General features: G+C 44.5%; 1 protein-coding gene across 5 annotated transcripts in view; it reads right to left on the bottom strand.

Moving 5' to 3' along the window:
• The window catches only part of nphp3 (nephronophthisis 3), a 153,018-nt gene that overhangs the window by 1,606 nt on the left and 127,111 nt on the right, over positions 1–24,301 (bottom strand). For all 5 annotated transcript variants that reach the window (XM_069913528.1, XM_069913529.1, XM_069913527.1 and 2 more), the window contains 3 exons: positions 20,473–20,713; positions 10,686–10,811; positions 2,548–2,663 (listed from right to left, as the gene is read on the bottom strand). In XM_069913528.1, coding sequence (XP_069769629.1) covers positions 2,548–2,663; positions 10,686–10,811; positions 20,473–20,713 — 483 coding nt within the window. The remainder of the gene's footprint in view (positions 1–2,547; positions 2,664–10,685; positions 10,812–20,472; positions 20,714–24,301) is intronic.

Raw genomic sequence — 24,301 nt, 5'->3', positions numbered from 1 at the left:
CACCAAATTATAGGAAAGATAATAAAATAGAGAGAGTACAGAGAAGGTTCACAAGAATGTTGACAGGATTTCAAGGTTTGAGTTCCAGGGAAAGGTTGTGCAGACTAGGGCTTTTTTCTCTGGAGCGTAGAAGATTGAGGGGGGTCTTGATAGAGGTGTTTAAGATTTTAAAAGGGACAGACAGAGTAAATGTGGATAGGCTTTTTCAATTAAGAGTGGGGGAGATTCAAACTAGAGGACATGGTTTAAGATTGAAGGGGGAAAATTATAAGGGGAACATGAGGGGAAATTTCTTTATGCAAAGGGTGGTAGGGATGTGGAATGAACTTCCGACAGACGTGGTCGAGGCGGGATCATTGGTTATGTTTAAGGAAAGACTGGATAGTTACATAGATAGGAGAGGACTGGAGGGGTATGGACCGGGTGCTGGTCAGTGGGACTAGGAGGGTGGGGATTTGTTACGGCATGGACTAGTAGGGCCGAACTGGCCTGTTCTATGCTGTAAGTGGTTATATGGTTATGGTTATAAGACACTTTAAAGTGCTTTGATAAAATGGGGTAAATTATTAGAATTATTGAGTGGGAAGCTCGAATCATCACCCATCCTTCAAACATTGGCAGCTGTCTGCTGCACTGTGGTTCCTCACAGCAGGCAGAGTACAGGAGCGGAGCCAGACCCCTAGCTACTCTCCCATATCTGGGTTTTAGCAGAATATCAGCAACATATCCAATATTCTTCTGGAGCAGAGACTGGGAAATGATACAGAGGGAAAGGACACTTTCAAGTCAGAAAACAAATATAACACTAAGAGATACCTCCAAAGGAAAAGGCCCTTCAGCCTACATGTTTGCACCAAACGATGCCTAAATTAAGCCGCATTTGTACATAAGCCTCTTGTACATGACAAATATCTCCTTCCACCACAACTCTACAAGAAACCTGCCCGTACATTTTTAAACTCTCCACCCTCTCCTCAGTTTAAACGTATCTCTAGTATGTTACTTTTTTCCCCGGGGAAAAAAACTGACAGTCCACCCTGTCATTGCCTCTTCAATCTCTATCACACTGATTCTCAACCTTTTTCTTTCCACTCACATACAACTTTAAGTATTTCCTATGCTATTGGATTGCTTAAGGTGTATGTGAGTGGGAAGGGAAGGTTGAGATACACAGCTCTAGACCCAACTGTTACTGAAATATTTTGCTTGAGAAAAACTGTCATTGCCCCATTTCCTTTGGAGTTATGAAACAGTGCACATAACAAGTCAATTATGTACAATGAAAATAGTGGTTTTCAAACTTTTTTCTCCACCGCCCCACTCCATATACCATCTTAAGCAATCCTTTAAGTATTCCCTATGCCATAGGCGCTCTGTGATTAGTAAAGTGGAATGAGAGTGGAAGGAAAAAAGTTGAGAACCACTGCTCTATCAGGTCACCCTTCAGCCATCTATGGTCTAGAGAAAACAACCCAAATTTGTCCAACCTCTCCCCATAGCTCATACATTATTCCAAGTTCTAATTTCATTTGCCTTCATCATAATATTCCTTGCATTAAAATAACATACATCAGCCCATCAATCTCATTGTGTTCATTCATCCATCCTTTCCCATGACTTCAAACAGCATCTACCATCTCCACTTGCTGCCCCCCCCCCCCCAACCCCTGCCACTCTAATTTAAACCTATCCAAATAGTACTGGTGAACCTCCCCATGAGAATAACGATCCCCTCTATCGAAACTTGCCCCTCCTGTCCAGTCTCCACTGCTTTGCCCAATAATCCATCGATCAGAATCCATTGAACTACACGATCTTATTTCTTGCATCACTATCAGTTCACTGAACCTATTTAAATGTCACATCTATTTGGTGCACCAAATTGTGTTATTTTAATTCTGTGGGTTGTAATGAAAATAACAATAATATTTCATGAATATCTCATTTTGAGAAGTGCTTGGGGAGTAATTACAACATCTAAGAGTGACCCAGTTTGTTTCTGAAAGTTACCACAAAATACTGCTCCCACTGTCCTTTCAAGCATTGCATTCCACAACACTGCTCACCTGAAAAGATATTTTTCCATTGTTACCTCTGCTATTGTCCTCTCGTTAATAGGAAATACAGCAGAAATTGCTCCTTATTCTTCCATTCAAACCACCTAATATCTGGTGCCTCAAAAACTGAGATTTAAAAAAATTTACAGGTGAGCAAACGAGAGACTAGAGATACTGGAAAACCAAAGCAACACACAAAATGCTGGAGGAACTCTGCGTATCAGGCATCTGTGAAAGGCGATAGTCTTTCAAGTATGTCTATTACCTTCCATAGATGCTGCCCGACCTGCTGAGATCTTCCAGCACTTTAACCAAGACTCCTGAGAGCTAGTACTGACTGTCAGGTGTCCTCGGTGAAACTAGTCAGAGCACACTGCATTGATCACCTACAAGGAAGCTTGGTGAAGCTCCATGGGCAGAGAGCAGGGCCACAATTACCACTGAAAGATGAGCAAATCGCTAGCAACCATTGACTGACTGATGCCCTTACCTTAGTAATGCCAAGTTCTTCAGCGTCTCTCCCACCCGGGGATGACAGCAACCCAAGCTGTCCTCGTAGATCTTCAGAGCACGGTCATACAGTGGCAAAGCTTTTGTATGCTTTTTCTGTGGAACAGACATTTGTACCTTTAAGAATTATAACCATGAGTAACAAGAAAGCAATTCACAATTTTTTCTCCATCATCCAAAGAAATAAATATACCAGTACTTCACCAATCTCTTTCACTCTTTCCACTGTCATGTAGATCAGCCATTTCACATGTATGATTCCCTGCACCACAGGATTATCAGCTCATACCAATTCCAAATGACAGCATTCAGTGATTACTGAACAGTAGCAGATGCTGTCTTAATGATGAAAACCTACCATTTTTATCTAGCCCATGCGTGGCTGCAAATCCACAATAACATGCAGACATTTTGCAGCCCTCTAATATCATGCCAGGCCATCCACTTACATCTAGTCAGAACGATAGAGGAAGGTTAATCAATTGCAGTCCTGTCCGCACACACTGTGAAATAAACCACTTATATATTTGAAACCTGGAACAAGTTTCACCAGTAACTTGAGTGGAAAATAAATCTAATTTTCTAATGTTTTACAATTAGAACCTCTGAAGTTCTAATGTCATTTTGTGATGGGGCATTCAGATTTAATGATGCTAAACCCATTTCTAGTACAAGTGAATAACTTTGCTTTCAGTGATCCTGTACAGGGTAAAACCCATGACCTGAAGTTCACCCGACTCCACTCCTCTTCTCTTCTGGCCAGCACTGGACACCTTCCCACATTGGTATACACAACATAAAATAATACAGCACAGCAGAGACCCTTTGGGCCTCGATGTGGTGCTGACCCATATATTCCTAAAAAAAAAGTACTAAACCCTCCTTTACCCCATAACCCTCTTTTTTTTCATCCATGTTTCTATTTTAAGAGTCTCTTAAATGCCACCAATGTTTCAGCCTCCACCATCATCCCCAGAATGGCACTCCAGGCACCCACAACTCTATGTAAAAAAAATTACCCCTGATGTCTCTCCTAAACTTCCCTCCCTTAACTTTGTACATATGTCCTCTGGTGTTTGCTGATCCTGTCCTGGGAAACAGGTGCTGGCTGTCCACCCTATCTATGCCTTTCATAATCTATCAAGTCTCCTATCATCCTACACTCCAAAGAGAAAAGTCTCAGCTCTGCTAACCTTACCTCAAAGACTTGTTTTTCAATCCAGGCAACATCCTGGTAAATCTATGCAACTTCTCCATAGTTTACACATCCTTCCTATAATGAGGTGACCAGAACTGAACGCAATACTCTAAGTGTGGTCTAACCAGAGTTTTGTAGAGTTGCAACTAAAGTTCTCTACTCCTGAATTCAATCCCCCTATTAATGAAGCCCAGCATTGCATAGGCCTTCTTAACTATCCTATCAACTTGTGAGGCAATCTTTAGGGATGTATGCATTTGAACCCCAAGATCCCTCTGTTCATCCACTCTTAAGTAACTGACCATTAACCCTATACTCAGACTTCTGGTCTGACCTTCCAAAATGCATCACCTAACACTTAACCGGATGAAATCCATCTGCCACTTTTCTGCCCAACTCTGCATCCTGTTTATATCCTCTTGTGACCTTCAACAACCTTCAGCTCTATCCACAACTCCCAACATTTGTGTCATCCACAAACTTACTGGCCATCTCTTCATCCAGATCATTTATAAAAATCACGAGCAGTGGTCGCAGAACAGATCCTTGTGGCACTCCACTAGTCACTGACCTCCAGGCAGAATACTTTCCTTCCACTACTACTCTCTGCTTTCTTCCTATAAGCCCATTGATTCCGTGCCTCATGACTTTCATGGGGGACCTTGTCAAATGCCTTGCTTAAATTCATGTAGACTACATCTACTGCCCTACCCTCATCAATTTCTTTTGTTACCTCCTCAAAAAAACTCAGTTAAGACTCATGAGGCACGACTTTCCCTTCACAAAGCCATGCTGACTATCCTTGAGTAGACGATTCTCCAAATGCTCAAAGATCCTATCCTTGAGAATCCTCTCCATTAGTTTGGACACCACTGATGTAAGACTCACTGATTTATAATTCCCAAGACTCTCCCTATTACCTTTTTCAAACAAGGCGACCACATTTGTCATTTTCCAATCCTCCAGCACCTCCCTGCAGCCAAAGAGGATTCAAAGATCATAGCTGCTGCCCCAGCTACCTCCTCTCTCATTTCCCGTAGCAGCCTGGGGTATATCGTGTCCAAACCCAGGGACTTATAATTCCTGACTTTTTTAAGAAGTTCTAACACTTCCACTTCCTTATTCTCCATATCGTCCAGGCCTGTTCAATTTCAACCTCACCCTGATCAAGGTCATTTTGTGTATACTGATGCACACTGAGGACCTCCCCAACTTCCTCTGCCTCTAGCCACACGTTGCCTCCCTTATCCTTAAGCAGTTCCACCTTCATTCTCGTCATCCTTCTGTTCTTCACATATGCATAGAATGCCTTGGGGTTCTCCTTAATGCCAAGGCCTTCTCATGCTACCTTCAAGCTCTCCTAAGTCCTTTCTTAAGCTCCTTCCTGGCTACCATATACTTCTCATGAGCCCTTCCTGTTTCCTACTTCCTATGTCTAATGTATGCTTCCTTCTCCTCTTGACTAGTTGCCTGATGTGTTTCATCAGCCACGGTTCCTTTTTCCTACCATCTTTCATTGTCCCAGTGGGACAAACCTATCCTGAACCTTGCACAAGTGGAATCTAAACTTCCTCCACATTACTTCTGTGCTTTCACCCTTAAAACATCTGTTTCCAATTTACTTTCGCTAGTTCCTGCCTCATCCCTTCATAATTATCCATTCCCCAGTTAACCTCTTTCCCAATTTGACTGTTTTTATACTTTTCCACAGCTATGTTGAAGCTAAGGGAGTTGTGGTCATGCTCACCAAAATGCTCCCGCACCAAGAGGTCCGTACCTGACCAGGTTCATTCCCTAGAACCAGATCAAATATGGCTTCTCCTCTTGGCCAGTCCATATCCTATGTCAAGAATCCTTCTTGAACACACCGGATAAATTCAGCCCCATCTATCCCTCTTGGTCAGTAGGTGCTAATCAATATTAGAGAAGTTGAAATACAACTCTGTATTTCCTGCACCATTCTAAAATCTGCCTGCTCATCTGCTCCTCAGTATCCCACTGGCTATTTGAGAGCCTATAGACTACTCCCACCATAGTGATAGCTCCCTTCCTATTTTTGACTTCTCCCACACCCACTCAGTGGACACTCCCTCTGCAACATCCTACCTTTCTCCAGCCATGATACTATCCCTGATCAGTAATGATACTCTCTCCCCTTTTCTACCTCCCATCTATTCTTTTTAAAACATCTAAACTCAGGTACCTACATCTGTTAATCTTGTCCTATCTCCAGCCAAATTTCAGTAACGGCCACAACCTTGTAGTTCCACATGCTCTAAGTTCATCCCCTTTATTCCTAATACTCCTAGAGTTGAAATAGACACATTTCAATCCTTCTAACTGGCTATCTTTATGTTTTCTCCTCTGCCTGTCCTTCCTCACCGACTCAGAACACATAGCATCATGCTTTTGTCTTTCTACCCTGATCTCTACACTCACATTCTGATTTCCACCTCCCTGCCAAACTAGTTTAAACTCTCCCCAACAGCTCTAGCAAACCTCTCCACCAGGGTATTGGTCCCCCTCCAGTTCAGGTGCAGCCCTTCCTTTTTGTACAGGCCAGACCTTTCCCAGAAGAGATCCCAATGATCCACAAATCTGAGCCCCTGGCCCTTGCACCATCTCTTCAGCCACACATTCATCTGCCACAACTTTCTGTTCCTACCTTCTCTGGTGCGTGGCAAGATATTACCACCTTTGAGGTCCTGCTTTTAACTCCTTATATTCCCTCTTCAGTTATCCCCACACCTACCTTCCCTATACATATCTATGTCATTTGTCCCCACGAGGGCCATGACATCTGGCTGCTCGCCCTCCCCCTCCCCCTCCAGAATGCTATGAACTCGATCAGAGACATCCTTGACTCTGGCACCTGAGAGGCAACATACCATACAGGAGCCTCGATCACCAAACCTCCTATCTTCTCTCCTATCCAATGAGTCCTCAATTACCATAGCTTTCCTCTTCTCCCCCTTTCCCTTCTGAGCTGGGGGAGGGAGGGCAGCCTCTGTGCTGGAAACGTAACCACTTTGACTTGTCCCTGGTTCTATCGAGTTGAATGGATATTTATTTACAATTTTAGAAAAATTCAATTTTTGATCAGGTTTTATTTTACAGATTAAATTATTGTATTCATGCCCTATGCCTTAAATTCTTGTGAAATTTCAACAATCACAACCTTTCAGTCTCCAAAGGCGAACCTGTCAAGGGTGTCCACTAAGTCCATTACTTTTTGATTGGGTCTTTAGCAATTGCATTTCGAGAGTGTGGGGATATTTGAGGGATTTGTAGAAGGGAATGGATCATAAAGTTTCCCTTTAAGTGGATCATCTTCTGCTTTACTAATCAAACCCTGACACTTCTTTACCATCCATGCTGTCAATACTTTCCAGATTTAATAAGTTTTCAGGATATAGATTAAATCTGCATAAAAGTGAAATTTTCCCTTTGAACACACCTACACATCAGTGTAGAACAATTTCCCTTTTAAGATTGTGGAAAACCAATTTAAATATCTTCATATCACATTTACAAAGTACCTTTTTAAATAAAACTTTCTTACATTATTAAAGCATGTGAAACATTCTTTAACATAATTGTCGCCCCTTTCTATGTCGCTGGTTGGTTGTATTAACTCTATTAAAATGAATATCTTATCTACATTTTTGAACCTTTTTTAGTCTATACCAGTCTTCATTCCTAAATCATTTTTTGACTCACTTGATTCAATTATATCATCTTGTATATGGAATGGTAAACACCATTGTCTAAACAAAATTCACCTTCAAAAACAAAAAGGAATGGAGCCATGGCTCTACCTAATTTCAGATTTTACTATTGATTTTACTCAACCTTATGTTTTGGTTACATTTTCATAATCGAGTTGACTGTCCAGCATGAATAGCAATGGAGTTGAACTCTACCTAAAACATTTCCATTTCAGCACTTCTTGGATCCTCACTTCCCTTCTCTTTAAATAAATCAATTGATAATCCTGTTGTTAGACATACTGTGAGAGTTTGGGTGTAGTTAAGAAAACATTTTGGACTTCATGGCTTTTCTCTTTCAAGCCCTATTTTAAACAATGATCTTTTCAACCTTCTTTTCAAGATCTTATTTTTCATGAATGGTTTGGATTAGGTATTGAACATTTCAAAGATCTTTTTATTGATAAGTTTGGTATCATTTGAACAGCTTTCTGGAAAGTTCAATTTACCAAATATTTATTTTTTGGAGTATCTGCAAATCAGACATGTTCTTAAATCTCAGATACCTGATTTTCCTCAGGCACCTGATGCAAACATTAAATTTATAAATGTAGACATACAGCACAGTAACAAGCCATTTTGGCCCACGAGTCCATGCTGCCCAATTTACACCTCATTAACCTACACCCCGGGTACGTTTCGAATGGTGGGAGGAAACCGGAGCCCACGGGGAAAACCCACGCAGACACGGGGAGAATGGACAAGCTCCTTACAGACAGTGTGGTATTTGAACCCAAATCCTGATCGCTGACGCTGTAAAGGTGTTGTACTAACTGGTTCGCCAACTGGGCCGTGTTGACGTGTTATTTAGGCTACAACATTCTCTCAAAGATTTAATATCCATTATTTATCCATTATTTATGATAAGTTGGGGGGGGCGGGGTTTAGACATGCCCCTCTAGTTAAAATTAAAAATGCCTGGGAACAGGATTTAAGCCTCTCATTTACTGACAAAGTCTGGGATTTAATTTTTAAGCTGGTTAATACTACATACTTATGTGCCTGTCATTACTTGTTTCAATTTAAAGTTGTACATATGGCCCATATGTCTAGAGTTAAATTATCTCGTATCTATTCAGATATAAATTCTTGTTGTGACAAATGTAAGCTTCTTTAATTCATATGTTCTGGACATGACCTAGCCTTGAAAAATACTGGAGGGAGGTATTTCAAATTTTATCATTAATTCTTAATGTAAATTTAGAGCCTAATCCTTTGGTTGCTCTGGAGTACAACTGGAGAGGATGATATTCTTTTAATTCCAAATAAATGTCATATTCTCTCTTTTGAATCTCTTTCGGCTAGACATGCAATATTATTTAGATGAAAGGATGCTGCCCTGCCCACTCATGCTCAATGGCTGAGGGACATTATGTCCTGTTTAAATTTAGAAAAGATTTGTTACTCAATTAATAATTCAAATATATGGTTTCAAATGCTATGGGGATCATTACTGAATTACTTTCATAACCTCTAGGCATAATATTATTTTAAAATTTTCATATTTGCCATTTTACTAAGTAGATTTTTTCTTTATTCATTCACCTTGGGTTAGGGGATGGGGTTTAGAATCACACTGTGCATGATGTAAAAAAATATTTTTGATATAATTTTGTATTATGGTTGTTGTATTGGGAGAGGTCATGGCTGTCACTCCTCTCTACCTAGTCGGAGGACACACCAGCTGCCAATCAAGCTCCTGTTTCGCCCCACCTTTCAGCACACACCTTGCTTTTGGGCCATGTTAATTACCTGCCCTACACCCTCCAGCCTGCCTGTGCTTGACCTCAGATCATTGGCTGCCATAATTAGATCTGCCTGCCTGACACTGAACCATGCCCCCCCCCCCCCCCCCCACCCAGTCAATCAACTGGGTTTGACTCCCCAGCTCTCCAGCACTATAAAGGTGCCACGGTCTCTTGCCATCTTCGAGGGACCCCCTGCTCCACCCTGGGCTGAGAAACATGGACCTGCACTGGAGAAGCTGTTAGTGAGATAAGGGTACCGTTTAATAGGGGTTGGGAGCACTGATCAGTGTCCCTAGATTAGCACAGAGCCATGTTCGCCCAGAGCCAAGGGGTGGCAGGACAGAAATTTATTTTTCCCTTGATTGTATGCATGTTTGTATCTTTTTTCCCACACCCATTTATTAGTTGTGTGCGTGTGTTTCATTGCTGCTATTATTTTTCCCATGCTATCAAATTCTTATTGCCAACCAAGTGAAGTTCCCACGCTAAGTAATAAACTGTACGCGTTTGTTCACCGTTATTCCGCCCTTCCCACGATTGTTGTATATTGTGTGTGTGTGTGTGTGTGTGTGTGTGTGTGTGTGTGTGTGTGTGTGTGTGTGTGTGTGTATGTGTGTATAAACTCATTTTCCCATGGCTTTGCCGCTAGCAAATAAACCTTTTTGCTATCAAAACCTGTGTCCAGATCCTTGCCTTTGAGACCTACCAAACCTGTTTCCTCACTCACAACAGTTGTGTTATATGTTTTCTAGTTCGGTGAGCTATCTAATTTGTCATTAATATTATGTATTCCATAAATGTTTTGTAAATGCATGCTTATTTATGAAAATCAATAAAAATATTTAAAAAGATGTTTCCTTGATAGATTGTTTCCCCAACAGTATCTAAAACAGTATACCTGTTGTCGAGGTACTTCCTGAACAGAAAAATTAGGAAGGAGATGAGGAGGAACTGCTTTTTACAGACAGCAGTGAATCTGTGCAATAATCTGCCCAAGGAAGAAGTGGAAGCAATCTCATGAAGAACATTTAAAACACTGGTAGACAGATTTTTACAGAGTAGTGGGTTAAGGTTTATGGGGAAAAATGCAGGTAAAGTGGAGTCAAGTCCACGGCCAGATCAGCCATGATCCTATCGGATGCCTGAGCAGGGTTGATGAAGCAAATGGCAGAGCCCTGCTCCTATTTCTCATGTCCTTCTGAAATTGCCCAGCCTAGTGCAGAGCAAGGCCAGCCTAGTCTCGACTGTAACTCTAAAGTGTCCACTTGCATTTGCCCATCATATTGAGTCAGAATTTAATTCAAAACTGAGTCTCATAAAAATTTGACTGGTCTATTCTGTAACTCTGACTCAAGCTATAATTGAAACATGTTTTTAAAAAGACTAACCAGTGACTGTAACATACCATCTGACAATAGAGTACAGCCAGGTTCACCAGGGCAGTTGCCACACTTGGGTGCTTGGGGCCAAAGGACTTCTGGCGAATTTCGACAGCCAGCTGACACAAAGGAATAGCCTTTTCCAATTTTCCCTTAAATTCAAGCAACAAGGATTAGTTGTACAGGAATAACAGAAGCAGCTGAAAAAAGTGCATGAACAGCTATCTGTAGAAAGAGAATCAGATTACCAAAGGTAAAGATGCACCAGGTCTCAAAATGCAGTAAACAAACAAGCGAAGGTGGGATTTTACATGGAGCTGAAATGTATTCCTCTTTCCATTGATGCTGCCTGACCTCCCAAAGGGTTTCTACTTTTATATTCTGTTTAGAGCATTGACAGTATTTTGCTTTTATATTAGAACTATGTTCAATATACTTGATAAAACAGTACAAATAAAATTTGTTTGTATTTTAATACTTGGGTGAGTGTTGGAATCTCGGGGTAGTTGATGGGATGTGGGTAGAATACAACAGGATCAATATAGGATTTGTGCATGCGGTTATTCTGTGGTCAGCATGAACTTGATAGCCTGAAGGGCCTGTTTTTATGCCTCTCCCTTTTATTTGAATGCCTGCCGTCATTTTTCCATACCTTGATGAAGGCCTCAAGCCCTAAACATTAGTTATGTATTTCTTTAAATCTTTGTTATATAAATGACACTGTTTGACCTGCTGAGTTTCTCCAGTATTGCATTTTTACTGTTTTTATGTTGTTGACTATGAATTTCTACCTTACATGCAGTACAGTAAATCTACAAAGGATGATGGAAAGAACTAGGTCCAGTTGGCAAGGAGAGAAGAGGCAGGAGCGTGCTGTGTTGAACGGACATGAGTAGAGTGGTCCTAATTTATCTATTTATTTAAAAAGTCAGGTGTGCATTTATTTATTTAAATTGTAAGGGGAAGGGTTTGTTGGTGTAAATTTAAAATTAAAGTAGTTAATTTAATTTTAAGTTAAAATTTAAAAGGGGGAGGGGGCTAGTGCACAGGCGTGTGGTGACGTCAGCAGGGAGGGAGTTTTAAAAACAAAGAAAACCTTACCTCAGTTGAGGTCCAATTGGCAAGGAGCGAAGAGGCGGGAGCATGCTGTGCTGAACGGACGTGAGTAGAGTGGTCATTTAGTCTTAATTAAGAGTTAATAATTTAGGTGGGGATTGCTGTTCAGTGCAGAGACAGTAATTGAATAGGGAGTGCAGGTGGGAGTAATTAAAGAAAACTGGTTAGGATTGGACAGTGCTAGTGGTCACATTGGGTAATGTATTAAAGTAAAGGAAAGGTTTTTGGGAGCGGCCCGAGCCAGCGAGCGGCCCGAGCCAGCGAGCGGCCCGAGCCAGCGAGCGGCCCGAGCCAGCGAGCGGCCCGAGCCAGCGAGCGGCCCGAGCCAGCGAGCGGCCCGAGCCAGCGAGCGGCCCGAGCCAGCGAGCGGCCCGAGCCAGCGAGCGGCCCGAGCCAGCGAGCGGCCCGAGCCAGCGAGCGGCCCGAGCCAGCGAGCGGCCCGAGCCAGCGAGCGGCCCGAGCCAGCGAGCGGCCCGAGCCAGCGAGCGGCCCGAGCCAGCGAGCGGCCCGAGCCAGCGAGCGGCCCGAGCCAGCGAGCGGCCCGAGCCAGCGAGCGGCCCGAGCCAGCGAGCGGCCCGAGCCAGCGAGCGGCCCGAGCCAGCGAGCGGCCCGAGCCAGGGTGCGGCCCGAGCCAGGGTGCGGCCCGAGCCAGGGTGCGGCCCGAGCCAGGGTGCGGCCCGAGCCAGGGTGCGGCCCGAGCCAGGGTGCGGCCCGAGCCAGGGTGCGGCCCGAGCCAGGGTGCGGCCCGAGCCAGGGTGCGGCCCGAGCCAGGGTGCGGCCCGAGCCAGGGTGCGGCCCGAGCCAGGGTGCGGCCCGAGCCAGGGTGCGGCCCGAGCCAGGGTGCGGCCCGAGCCAGGGTGCGGCCCGAGCCAGGGTGCGGCCCGAGCCAGGGTGCGGCCCGAGCCAGGGTGCGGCCCGAGCCAGGGTGCGGCCCGAGCCAGGGTGCGGCCCGAGCCAGGGTGCGGCCCGAGCCAGGGTGCGGCCCGAGCCAGGGTGCGGCCCGAGCCAGGGTGCGGCCCGAGCCAGGGTGCGGCCCGAGCCAGGGTGCGGCCCGAGCCAGGGTGCGGCCCGAGCCAGGGTGCGGCCCGAGCCAGGGTGCGGCCCGAGCCAGGGTGCGGCCCGAGCCAGGGTGCGGCCCGAGCCAGGGTGCGGCCCGAGCCAGGGTGCGGCCCGAGCCAGGGTGCGGCCCGAGCCAGGGTGCGGCCCGAGCCAGGGTGCGGCCCGAGCCAGGGTGCGGCCCGAGCCAGGGTGCGGCCCGAGCCAGGGTGCGGCCCGAGCCAGGGTGCGGCCCGAGCCAGGGTGCGGCCCGAGCCAGGGTGCGGCCCGAGCCAGGGTGCGGCCCGAGCCAGGGTGCGGCCCGAGCCAGGGTGCGGCCCGAGCCAGGGTGCGGCCCGAGCCAGGGTGCGGCCCGAGCCAGGGTGCGGCCCGAGCCAGGGTGCGGCCCGAGCCAGGGTGCGGCCCGAGCCAGGGTGCGGCCCGAGCCAGGGTGCGGCCCGAGCCAGGGTGCGGCCCGAGCCAGGGTGCGGCCCGAGCCAGGGTGCGGCCCGAGCCAGGGTGCGGCCCGAGCCAGGGTGCGGCCCGAGCCAGGGTGCGGCCCGAGCCAGGGTGCGGCCCGAGCCAGGGTGCGGCCCGAGCCAGGGTGCGGCCCGAGCCAGGGTGCGGCCCGAGCCAGGGTGCGGCCCGAGCCAGGGTGCGGCCCGAGCCAGGGTGCGGGAGCACAGGTTAAGGACGAGTCACTGCACATTAAGGTAAGATAGTCTTTATTACTACTTCATTGGGGTAAAGGATGAGTGTTAGGGCTGTGTGTTGTTGGGAGTGCCAGATGTGGGAGGTCCTGGAGTATTCCAGACTCCCAGATGTCCATATCTGCACTAGGTGTGTCGAGCTGCAGATTCTTAGGGACCATGTTAGGGAACTAGAGCTGCAGCTCGATGACCTCAGGCTGGTTAGGGAAACAGAGGAAGTCATAGACAGGAGTTACAGCCAGGTGGTCACGCCAGGGCCACGGGAGGAGGAAAGGTGGGTAACAGTTAGGAGAGGGACAGAAAAACGTAAGGTGCCAGAGAGGAGCCCTATGACTGTAACCCTCAGCAATAAGTACACCTCTTTGAGTACTGTTGAGGAGGACATCAAAGTTGGGGGGAGCAGCAGTGGCTGTGCCTCTGGCACGGGGTCAGCCCCTGTAGCTCAGAAAGGTAGGGAAAGGAAGAGGAGGGGACTCCATAGTTAAGAGGACAGATAGGGGATTCTGTGGTCGCAGCAAGGAGAACCGGATGGTGGTTTGCCTCCCTGGTGCCAGGGTCCGGGATGTTGCTGCTCGTGTCCCGGATATCTTAAAGTGGGAGGGACAGGAGCCAGAGGTTGTGGTACATGTAGGTACCAATGACATAAGGAGGAATAGAGAAGAGGTCCTAAAAAGTGAGTACAGGCAGTTAGGTAGGGAGTTAAAAAGAAGGACCGCAAAGGGGGTAATCTCTGGATTACTCCCTGTGCCACTGACAGTGAGAATAGAAATAGAATGAGGCGGAGGATTAACACGTGGCTGAAGGGGTGGAGTAAAGGGCAGGGTTTCAAGTTTCTGGATCACTGGGACCTTTTTTCGGGAAGATGTGACCTGTACAGTAAGGACGAGTTACACTTAAATCCCAGGGGGACAAGAATCCTGGCAGGGGTATTTGCTAGGGCTACTCAGGATCCTTTAAACTGGAATGGTTGGGGGGGAGGGAGCAAAATAGTACAGAGCAGTAAGGAGAAGGTTAGAATGCAAACAAAGAAAGTTTGTAGTAAGTATTTGAATATGGATGGGCAGGTGATAGAGAAAGGAAATGCTCTGGAAGAAGATGAAGGGCAATTGGCAGGAAAAGGAAATAATGTTGTTATTAAAGATGAGGGAAAACAGGAGGAGTCACGTGATGGAGTAGTGGCCGGACGGTGAACTCCAGCCCTCTCCAGAAAAGTCGGGAAAAACAAAGGAAAACACAAAGGCACAGAAATAAAAGTTACAGAAAAGTGAGTATAAAGGTGGAAAGAAGATGGCGACAAAAAAATAAAAATCGAAAGCAACGGTAAGAAGAGAGGAAGAGAAGACAAAGGAGGAAAAAGGTGAAGGCCTTACCTGTCCGAAGAGGCCCGCTGCGGAGAGAGAAACCCGCTCCCTCAGGTCGGTAAATAATGGACTACAAAAATGGCTCGCTGAGCCGAGTAAAAGTGCGCAACTGCGCATGCGCGATTCTTCGCGCATGCGCGATGCGAATGAAAAAAACACACCGACGGGAGGGGGGACCAGCTGGGGAGTCGATCTCCACAGCCGGCAACGACAGCTGCAGAACACCTGCAGCAAGAAGAGACCACAGAAGACAATAGAAACAAGAAAGAAGAGGAGGAAAGGGCACCAAAGAAACAACAGATGGCCAACCCAGAGGAAGAAGAAGAGGAAGAGGAAGACTACAGTGAAATAGAAGAAGAAAAGAAAGGCAAGATAAAGGATATACTTTCTCTTGTTAGAGGATACATGGAGTCATTTAAAGAATGGCAGACACAGGAATTTAATGATTTAAGAAGAAGAATAAACAACACAGGAGAGAAAATGAACAAAATAGATATGACCTTAACAGAAATGGGAAAGAAAATGGACAAGATGGAAGAGCGGGCAGTAGCAGCAGAAATGGAGGTAGAAGACTTAAAAAAGAAATTGGAGGAATCTAATAAAAAAACTAAAGAGACACAAGAACTACTAGCTCTAAAAATAGATACAATGGAAAACCATAACAGAAGAAATAACATAAAGATAGTGGGCCTTAAGGAAGATGAAGAAGGCAAGAATATGAGGGAGTTTATAAAAGAGTGGATCCCTAAGACCCTAGGATGTCCAGAACTACAGCAAGAAATGGAAATAGAAAGGGCACATAGAGTATTGGCCTCTAAACCACAACCACAACAAAAACCAAGATCTATTGTAGTAAAATTCCTAAGATATACTACAAGAGAAAAGGTACTGGAGAAGACAATGGAAAAAGTAAGAGAGGGCAACAAACCACTGGAGTATAAAGGGCAAAAAATCTTCATTTATCCAGATATAAGTTTTGAACTCCTAAAGAAGAGAAAAGAGTTCAATACAGCAAAGGCGATTTTATGGAAGAAAGGGTATAAATTTATACTAAAGCATCCAGCGGTATTGAAAATATTTATTCCAGGACAACAAAACAGACTATTCTCGGATCCAGAAGAAGCACGAAAATTTGCAGAACATTTACAAAAATAGACTGAGGGAGGAAGACGGGTAATGAGAGTTAAAATGATCACGATTGATATGTATGTGGGTAAAGACAAAAATAGACTGAGGGATGAAGACGGGTAATGAGAGTAAAAATGATCACGATTGATATGTATGTGGGTAAAGACAAAAATAGACTGAGGGATGTAGACGGGTAATGAGAGTAAAAATGATCACGATTGATATGTATGTGGGTAAAGACAAAAATAGACTGAGGGATGAAGACGGGTAATGAGAGTAAAAATGATCACGATTGATATGTATGCGGGTAAAGAGGTATAAGAGTGAATAGAGACAATGTGCATACGTGAATGTATCAGTACTTAGAGGAAAATATAGATAGTATAGACAAGAATTAATAAGGGAAGGAAATGGAATAGAGAGAATAAGGAGGGAATTAAAAGAGTGACCTTTGTGACATATGAAAAGTGAAATCTTTTCTGGGGGAGGCGGGGTGAGGGGAAATAGCGGTCACTGCAAAATCAGTTGACGCTTGCGAGTGGATTCGCAAATCCAAATGGAGAGGGGAGATGTGGTTGTCCGACAAGGGATAAAGGACAACTCAGGAGGGGAAGGGGAGATTGGGGATAAATAAGATAGAAATAGGAGAATAAGGAAAATGTTGGATGTTGTAGGAATGTTGTCTTATAAAGAGTTGAAAATAAGAAAACAGAAATGGAAAAGGAGGAAAGGTAATGATGGAAAAACGGAAAGAGAAGATAAACAAAATATAAAAGGGCTACACTGAACTATATGACTTTAAATATTAATGGAATACATAACCAAATTAAAAGGAAGAAACTACTAAATTTAAATGAATAAATGTATTCCATTAGAAAAAATAACATATAGGTTAAGAAATAATATTGAAATATTCGAACAAGTATAGGAGCCTTACATTAAATACAATAGCGAAAACCTACCGGGGACAAACATTACCTAAGTTGATGGAAGGAGAAGGAAAGAAAAGAATGGACTCAGTAGAATTTCTGGTGTATTTTTGTTGAATGACAACATTGTCTGACTGGCTTAATGCAACCTAGATTGTATACCTAAAATGGATGAGAGGGGGGGGTGGGGGGGTGGCTTGGGAGGAGGGGGGGGGAGAAAAAGTCACTGTATATGTGTGAAAAAGAAATAGTGTATATCATGGCTAATGTGATTTATGGTGTGAAAAATAAAAAATTAAAAAAGAAAAGATGAGGGAAAACAGGGATTAAGAATTGGGAAATCTCTGAAATTCATATATTTTAATGCCAGGAGTATTGTAAAAAAGGTGGATGAGCTGAAGGTGTGGATTGATACTTGGAAGTATGATGTGGTAGCGATTAGTGAGACATGGTTGCAGGAGGGATGTGATTGGCAGCTGAATATCCCTGGGTTTCGTTGCTTTAGGTGTGATAGAGTCGGAGGGGCAAGAGGAGGTGGTGTTGCATTGCTTGTCAGGGAGAATATTACAGCAGTGCTTAGGCAGGATAGATTAGAGGGCTCGTCCATGGAGGTTATTTGGGTGGAACTGAGGAATGGGAAAGGAGAGGTTACACTTGTAGGGGTGTATTATAGACCACCCGGAGGGGACCGAGACCTAGAGGAGCAAATCTGTAGGGAGATAGTGGATATTTGTGATAAGCACAGGGTTGTAATTATGGGAGATTTTAATTTTCCACATATAGATTGGGAAACACATTCTGTGAAAGGGCTGGATGGGTTAGAGTTTGTGAAATGTGTGCAAGATAGTTTTTTACAACAATATGTAGAGGTGCCGACCAGAGAAGGAGCAGTGTTAGATCTACTATTGGCAAATGGGATGGGTCAAGTGACAGAGGTTAGTGTTGGCGAGCACTTCGGGTCCAGTGATCATAATGCCATCAGCTTCAATGTCATTATGGAAAAAGATAAGTCAGGGCCAAGGGTTGAGGTTTTTGATTGGGGAAAAGCTAGATTTGAGGAGATGCGAAAGGACTTACAGGGTGTGCTTTGGGACAATTTGTTTTATAGGCAGGATGTAGTAGAGAGATGGAAGTCTTTTAAAGATCAGATTTTGAGAGTGCAAAAGCTTTATGTTCCTGTTAGGTTAAAAGGAGGGGCAAAAGGTTTGAGAGAGCCGTGGTTTTCAAGGAATATTGGAAACTTGGTTCAAAGAAAAAGGGAGGCGTACATTAGGTATAAGAAGCATGGAATTAAGGAGATGTTTGAAAAATACATTGAATGTAAGAGGAATCTTAAGAGAGGAATTAGGAAAGCTAAAAGAAGGTATGAGGAGACTATAGCAAGCAGGGTGAAAATTAATCCAAAAGGGTTCTACAAATATGTTAATGGTAAAAGGAAAGCGAGAGACAAAATTGGTCTTTTAGAGAATCAGAGCGGAAAACTGTGTGTGGAGCCTAGAGAAATGGGGGAGATATTGAACAGTTTCTTTTCTTCGGTATTCACCAAGGAGAAGGATATTGGGATATGTGAGATAAAAAAAGCAAATTGGGTAAATATGGAGAATATAGTGATTACGAAAGATGTAGTGTTAGGGCTTTTGAGGAATATAAAGGTGGATAAGTCTCCGGGACCAGACGGGATCTTCCCCAGGACATTGAGAGAATTAAGGAGGAAATAGCAGAGGCTCTGACGGTAATTTTCCAAATGTCATTAGAGATGGGGATAGTGGCAGAGGATTGGCGTATTGCGCATGTGGTTCCGTTATTTAAAAAAGGGTTCAAGGAGGAAGCCTGGCAATTATCGGCCTGTAGGTTTGACGTCTGTGGTAGGTAAATTAATGGAGAAAGTTCTTAGAGATAGTACTTATAAATATCTGGATAGACAGGGTCTGATCAGGAGCACTCAACACGGATTTGTGGGTGGAAGGTCCTGTTTGACCAATCTGATTGAATTTTTTGAAGAGGTGACTAGGAATGTGGATGAGGGTAGCGCAGTGGATGTTGTCTATATGGACTTCAGTAAGGCCTTCGATAAGGTACCACATGGAAGGTTAGTTAGGAAGGTGCAGTCTTTAGGTATAAATTTTGAGATAGTCAAATGGATTGAACATTGGCTGAAAGGGAGAGGCCAGAGAGTGCTAGTGGAAAATTGTCTGTCAGGTTGGAGGCCGGTGACCAGTGGTGTGACTCAGGGACCTGTATTGGGCCCATTGTTGTTTGTTATATACATTAATGATCTAGATGATGGGGTGGTGAATTGGATTAGTAAATATGCAGACGATACTAAAATAGGTGGATTAGTGGATAATGAAGAAGGTTTTCAAGGATTGCAGAGGGATTTGGGCTGCTTAGAAAAGTGGGCTGAAAAATGGCAGAAGGGATTTAATGCTGATAAGTGTGAGGTGCTTCATTTTGGTAAGAAGAATCAGAACAGGACATACGTAGTAAATGGGAGAGCATTGATGAATACAGAAGAGCAGAAGGATTTTGGAGTAACGGTACATCATTCCCTGAAGGTAGAAACTCATGTGAATAGGGTGGTGTAGAAGGCTTTTAGTATGCTGGCCTTTATCTATCATTGCATGGAATATAGGAGTTGGGAAGTGATGTTGAGATTGTATAAGGCGTTGGTGCGGCCTAATTTAGAGTTCTGTGTGCAGTTCTGGTCGCCTAATTATAGGAAGGATATAAACAGAGCGGAGAGAGTGCAGAGAAGATTTACCACAATGTTACCTGGGTTTAAGCATCTAGAGTACAGGGAGAGATTGGGCAGATTAGGTCTTTATTCTTTGGAGCGTAGAAGGTTGAGAGGGGATTTGATAGAGGTATTTAAGATTATGAAAGGGATAGACAGAGTGGATGTGGATAGACTATTTCCGTTAAGAGTAGGAGAGATTGAAACAAGAGGACATGAGTTAAGGGGCAGAGGTTTAGAGGTAACATGAGGGGTAACTTCTTTACTCAGAGAGTGGTAGCAGTGTGGAATGAGCTTCCGGGAGAAATAGTGGCGGCAGAGTCAATTTTATTATTTAAGAAAAAGCTGGACAGGTATATGGATGAGAAGAAGGTGGAGGGTTATGGTCATTGTACAGGTAGGTGGGACTAGAGAGGAGTGTTTGGTTCGGTGCGGACTAGAAGGGCCTAATGGCCTGTTTCCGTGCTGTAATTGTTATATATATGTTAAAATATAACCAAAATATTTGCTTATCACTGTTGAGGCATGTGCATTGCCTGTCTCGTCTCTGGCGAAGCAATTTTCCAAATTTCACACATCCTTGAACTGGGTGTGTTTTTATTCCAAATGATGTAGAAAATTGAGAAAGAGAAAGTTGGCTGTTGCACAGCCACTTATTTGTAACTGCTCAGGTAGTGACATGAACATGCAGCATTGGAATATCAATACCACTGTGGCAGAAAGGGTCAGAGGGAGGGTTACTGTACTGCAGGCACAGGAAGAAACACTCCATTCTTCAGTCATGCCACACCTTCACTCACCCTCTTCTTGTATAATACTGCAAGGTGCTTGACGGTGTAGGCCACTGAAGGATGGTCAGGTGCCAGGGCTCGACAGCGTATCTCCAATGCCTTCTCATACAACTCCTCTGCTTTCTCGTGTTCCTCTTTCTCATCGTACAAAGCTGCCAGGTTATTCAAGGACTGTGCACAGTCAGGGTGATCGTAACCAAGTGTCCGCTCCCTCATTTCCAAGGACCGTTTAAAGAAGACTTCTGCTGTCCTGGAGTGAAATGGAAAAGAATGTTTACATCTAAATACATTTTCAAGTCACTAACTCAAAATGTGAAAAGCAACATTTGTTTCCTTTTCACCTTCAAGAACAACATCTTACATTAGTTTTCTGTACACCCACTGTTACTTGAGTATGTACAATTATGCATCCACGGGTTTTTTTTTTAGAAAGATTACAGAATCAAAAAATGGATTGGGAATTGAAATGAGGAAAAGGACGCTCCACCATTTAATGATGACAGCTGATTATCCCAATTTAGTGTTCTGTTCCAGCTTTCTCCCCACATCCATCACACCCCAAGAACCATATCCAAAACCTTGACTATATTGAATGGTTTGGCTTCAACTTCTTTCTATGCTGAAGAATTTCACAACTTCACCACTGGCTGGGAAAAAGATTATTTCTCATCATTTCAGTCTTATGTATACTATTCTGTGATACCTGTGCAGATTTCCTGGATATTTGGATCATCCATCTTGTATCCATCCTGTCTAGAACATTGCAGGTTTCTGTGAGACTCTTTCCCCCCGTCCCACCCCGAGCCCTTCATCTAAATTCCAATGAATCTATGTCAAAATGAGTCAAGCTCAGTGTTCATCAGTTCTGCCATCACTGAACTTCTTCCACAGCAAGAATGCCCAAGTTCAAACAAGGAGAGGAAAGCTGCACACACATAATGTGCCATCTCACCAAGGTCCTGAACAATTGCAAAATGACATCCCTGCTCCACCCCTTTTTTCCAACCCCTTCAAATCAAGCCCAGCAGACCACTTCCCTTCTCAGCCACCTGCTACATACTCACCTGATGCACAAGGACATTAGAGTTTCATTGTAACTTTCCCTTTCCCAGTCTAACTTTGGTTAGATGATGATCTGCCTACTGCTATTACCACCCAAGTGGATAACCTTACATTTATCCACATTTTACTTCATCAGAGCTGTATTTGCCACTCTCTCATCCTGGAGTTTTTATGCATCCCTTCAAGGTTCACCCTCTTGTCATCTGCAAACTTGGGAGACACATTTAATTCCCCTCTCCAAATCATTAACGGCAGGACCTAACTCGTCACTGCCTGACACTCCTCCTGTCCATATCCACACCCTGTGTTGCTCCAGTAGTGATGGAGATTGTGGGGGAGATGTTCTTACCAATCTTCACTGATTGTAGTTTGGAGCTGAGGAAACCATGATCCAATTACACAGTGGGATGTTAACTCCCAAGTCTTGGAGCTTGCTGATCATTTTGAGGGAATGATGATGTTAAATGTAGTCAATAAAGAGCATCTTGATGTCCAGGTATTCCAGGGCTTTGTGTAGGGCCAGTGAGATGGCATCCCCCGTAGACCTATTTCAACAATAGGCAAACTGGAATGTGTCACTGCTCAGACAGGAGATGATATGTTTCATCAACAGCCGTTCAAAACACTCCATCACTGCTACTGGTCAATAGTTATTAAAGCAGGCAGGTACAATGCTCTGCTGGAGTGAGATATTGAACATATCTGTGAATACATTGATAAGGTGGTCAGCACAGATATTTAATACTTGGCCAGGTACTCCATCCAGGCTGGATGCTTTCCTCTGATTCACTCTTCTGAAGGCAGCATGCACAACATTCTCAGATATGGACAGGATGGGATCACAAGGGGATGTGAGTGTGTGGAAGGGTGGTTCTTCGTTGTTACTATCGTCAAATTGGGTTTAGAAGGCATTGAGTTCCTTTGGGAGGAAAGCTTTGATGTCTGATACTTCACCGAATTTGGTTATGTAACAGGTAATGGTATTTTGGCCCTGCCACAGTTGTCGGGTGTCCCTCATTGTTTCCATCTTGATCCGGAATCTCCACTTCATTGGGAGATAGTTTTCCACAGGTCTGGATCTCCAGACTTAAATGCCTTTGATCTGGCTCTCACCAGGTTCTGGATTTCATTGTTCATTTAGGGTTCTGAACAATGACCATCAATGTATCCACTACTTCTGGAATCACTTCTTGGATTCCCGCTTGTTGAATTGGAATAGCTCCACACAAGATATCCCCAGCTTAGCTACCAACTTCACTCCCCACAGAAACACTAACAGTTGAATCTGCCTCCTTTAATCATGCGAGGGCACTTAATCTCTAACCACTTGCTGTGTTAAAAAGGTTTCTCAACATCTGGATAACAGTTTTGGGTAACAGTTCTCCTTTCTCAAAGCTTCACGAGACAAGGACTCATCAAAATACAACCTGATCTGAGACAATAGTCAGGTCTCAATCTAGTGGTGACTGACCATTTTCTACTCATGGAGCTCTTCGAGCTTATTTGCTCAAGTTTCCAGCATCTGAACTTTTTCTCAGAGGTTTTAGTGCCTCAATACAACACTGAGCCTATATACAAATAATAGTACCTTCATTGCATCAATATGTGCCAAGATACTTTTCAAGAGAATGAGCCTCATGAAGGGGTATTGTGATAGATGACCAAAAACTTTGTCAAAGAAGTATATTCTATATATTATATTCAAAGTGCAACATAGAGAAAGATGGAAAGGCTAAGAGAAAATTCTGGAATCAAAGGCCTTAGAAACTGAAGGTAAGGAGCAAGTGGTGGGACAATTAAATTCAGAGATGTGCAATACTCCCATTATATTTCACCAAGTTCTCTGCTTCCAATACCTTAGTCTGTTTAAAAAACAATGTAATCATCCATCCAGGAACAGACTACTACAGGCAGTACTGGGGAGGTTCACTGATGTTTCAGCTGTGAGGAGTGATGTGACAAACTGGGTTTGTTCTCCTTGGAGGAGAGGAGGTAGAGGGAGGAAGGAGACAAAGAGAGGATTGGGGGAAAAACCCTTTCACCCCAAATCAAAACATACTTGAATCTGAATGCACTGGATGAAGGCAGAGCTTCCACGCAGTTCAGACAAGTGTCAGAAAATGGAATCAGTGCCAATTGATACTCAGTGGTTGGCTAGTACATGGTGTGTGATAAATTATGTTATATTTTATATTGTATATAGATATGTTTTATAGGAGATAAATTGTGGCAGGTTTTTTAGTTTAGTCACATACAGATACAAACACTTCAAAACAGATCTCATTTAAAATGTTGGAGCTCTGCTCAAGCCAGACAGTTCAGGCTCTGGGTGCCTTTGCAGAAACTTTGAAGAATGCCTATAAGGACTTCACAAGTAGGTGTTAATTAGACATGCTGTGGAGTAATGGATTATTGGTTTGGAAAGCAACAGACGAACAAACTCAGAAGATTAGGTCTAGACCCACAGTCTGTCTGACTGCAGTTGGCTGTTCTGAGAGGGTCATGTGGTTTTCTCAGTGTGTGAGGGAGAGGGACGGGCCGGGGGAGGGGGACGGGCCGGGGGAGGGGGACGGGCCGGGGGAGGGGGACGGGCCGGGGGAGGGGGAGGGGGACGGGACGGGGGAGGGGGACGGGGGAGGGGGAGGGGCCGGGGGAGGGGGAGGGGCCGGGGGAGGGGGATGGGCCGGTGGAGGGGGATGGGCCGAGGGAGGGGGATGGGCCGAGGGAGGGGCCGAGGGAGGGGGACGGGCCGGGGGAGGGGGAGGGGCCGGGGGAG

Source organism: Narcine bancroftii, chromosome 1 (genome assembly GCF_036971445.1).
Source record: "Narcine bancroftii isolate sNarBan1 chromosome 1, sNarBan1.hap1, whole genome shotgun sequence".
Lineage (NCBI taxonomy): Eukaryota > Metazoa > Chordata > Chondrichthyes > Torpediniformes > Narcinidae > Narcine > Narcine bancroftii.
The sequence above is the reverse complement of the archived record's forward strand: the minus strand, read 5'-3'. Positions and strand labels throughout refer to the sequence as shown.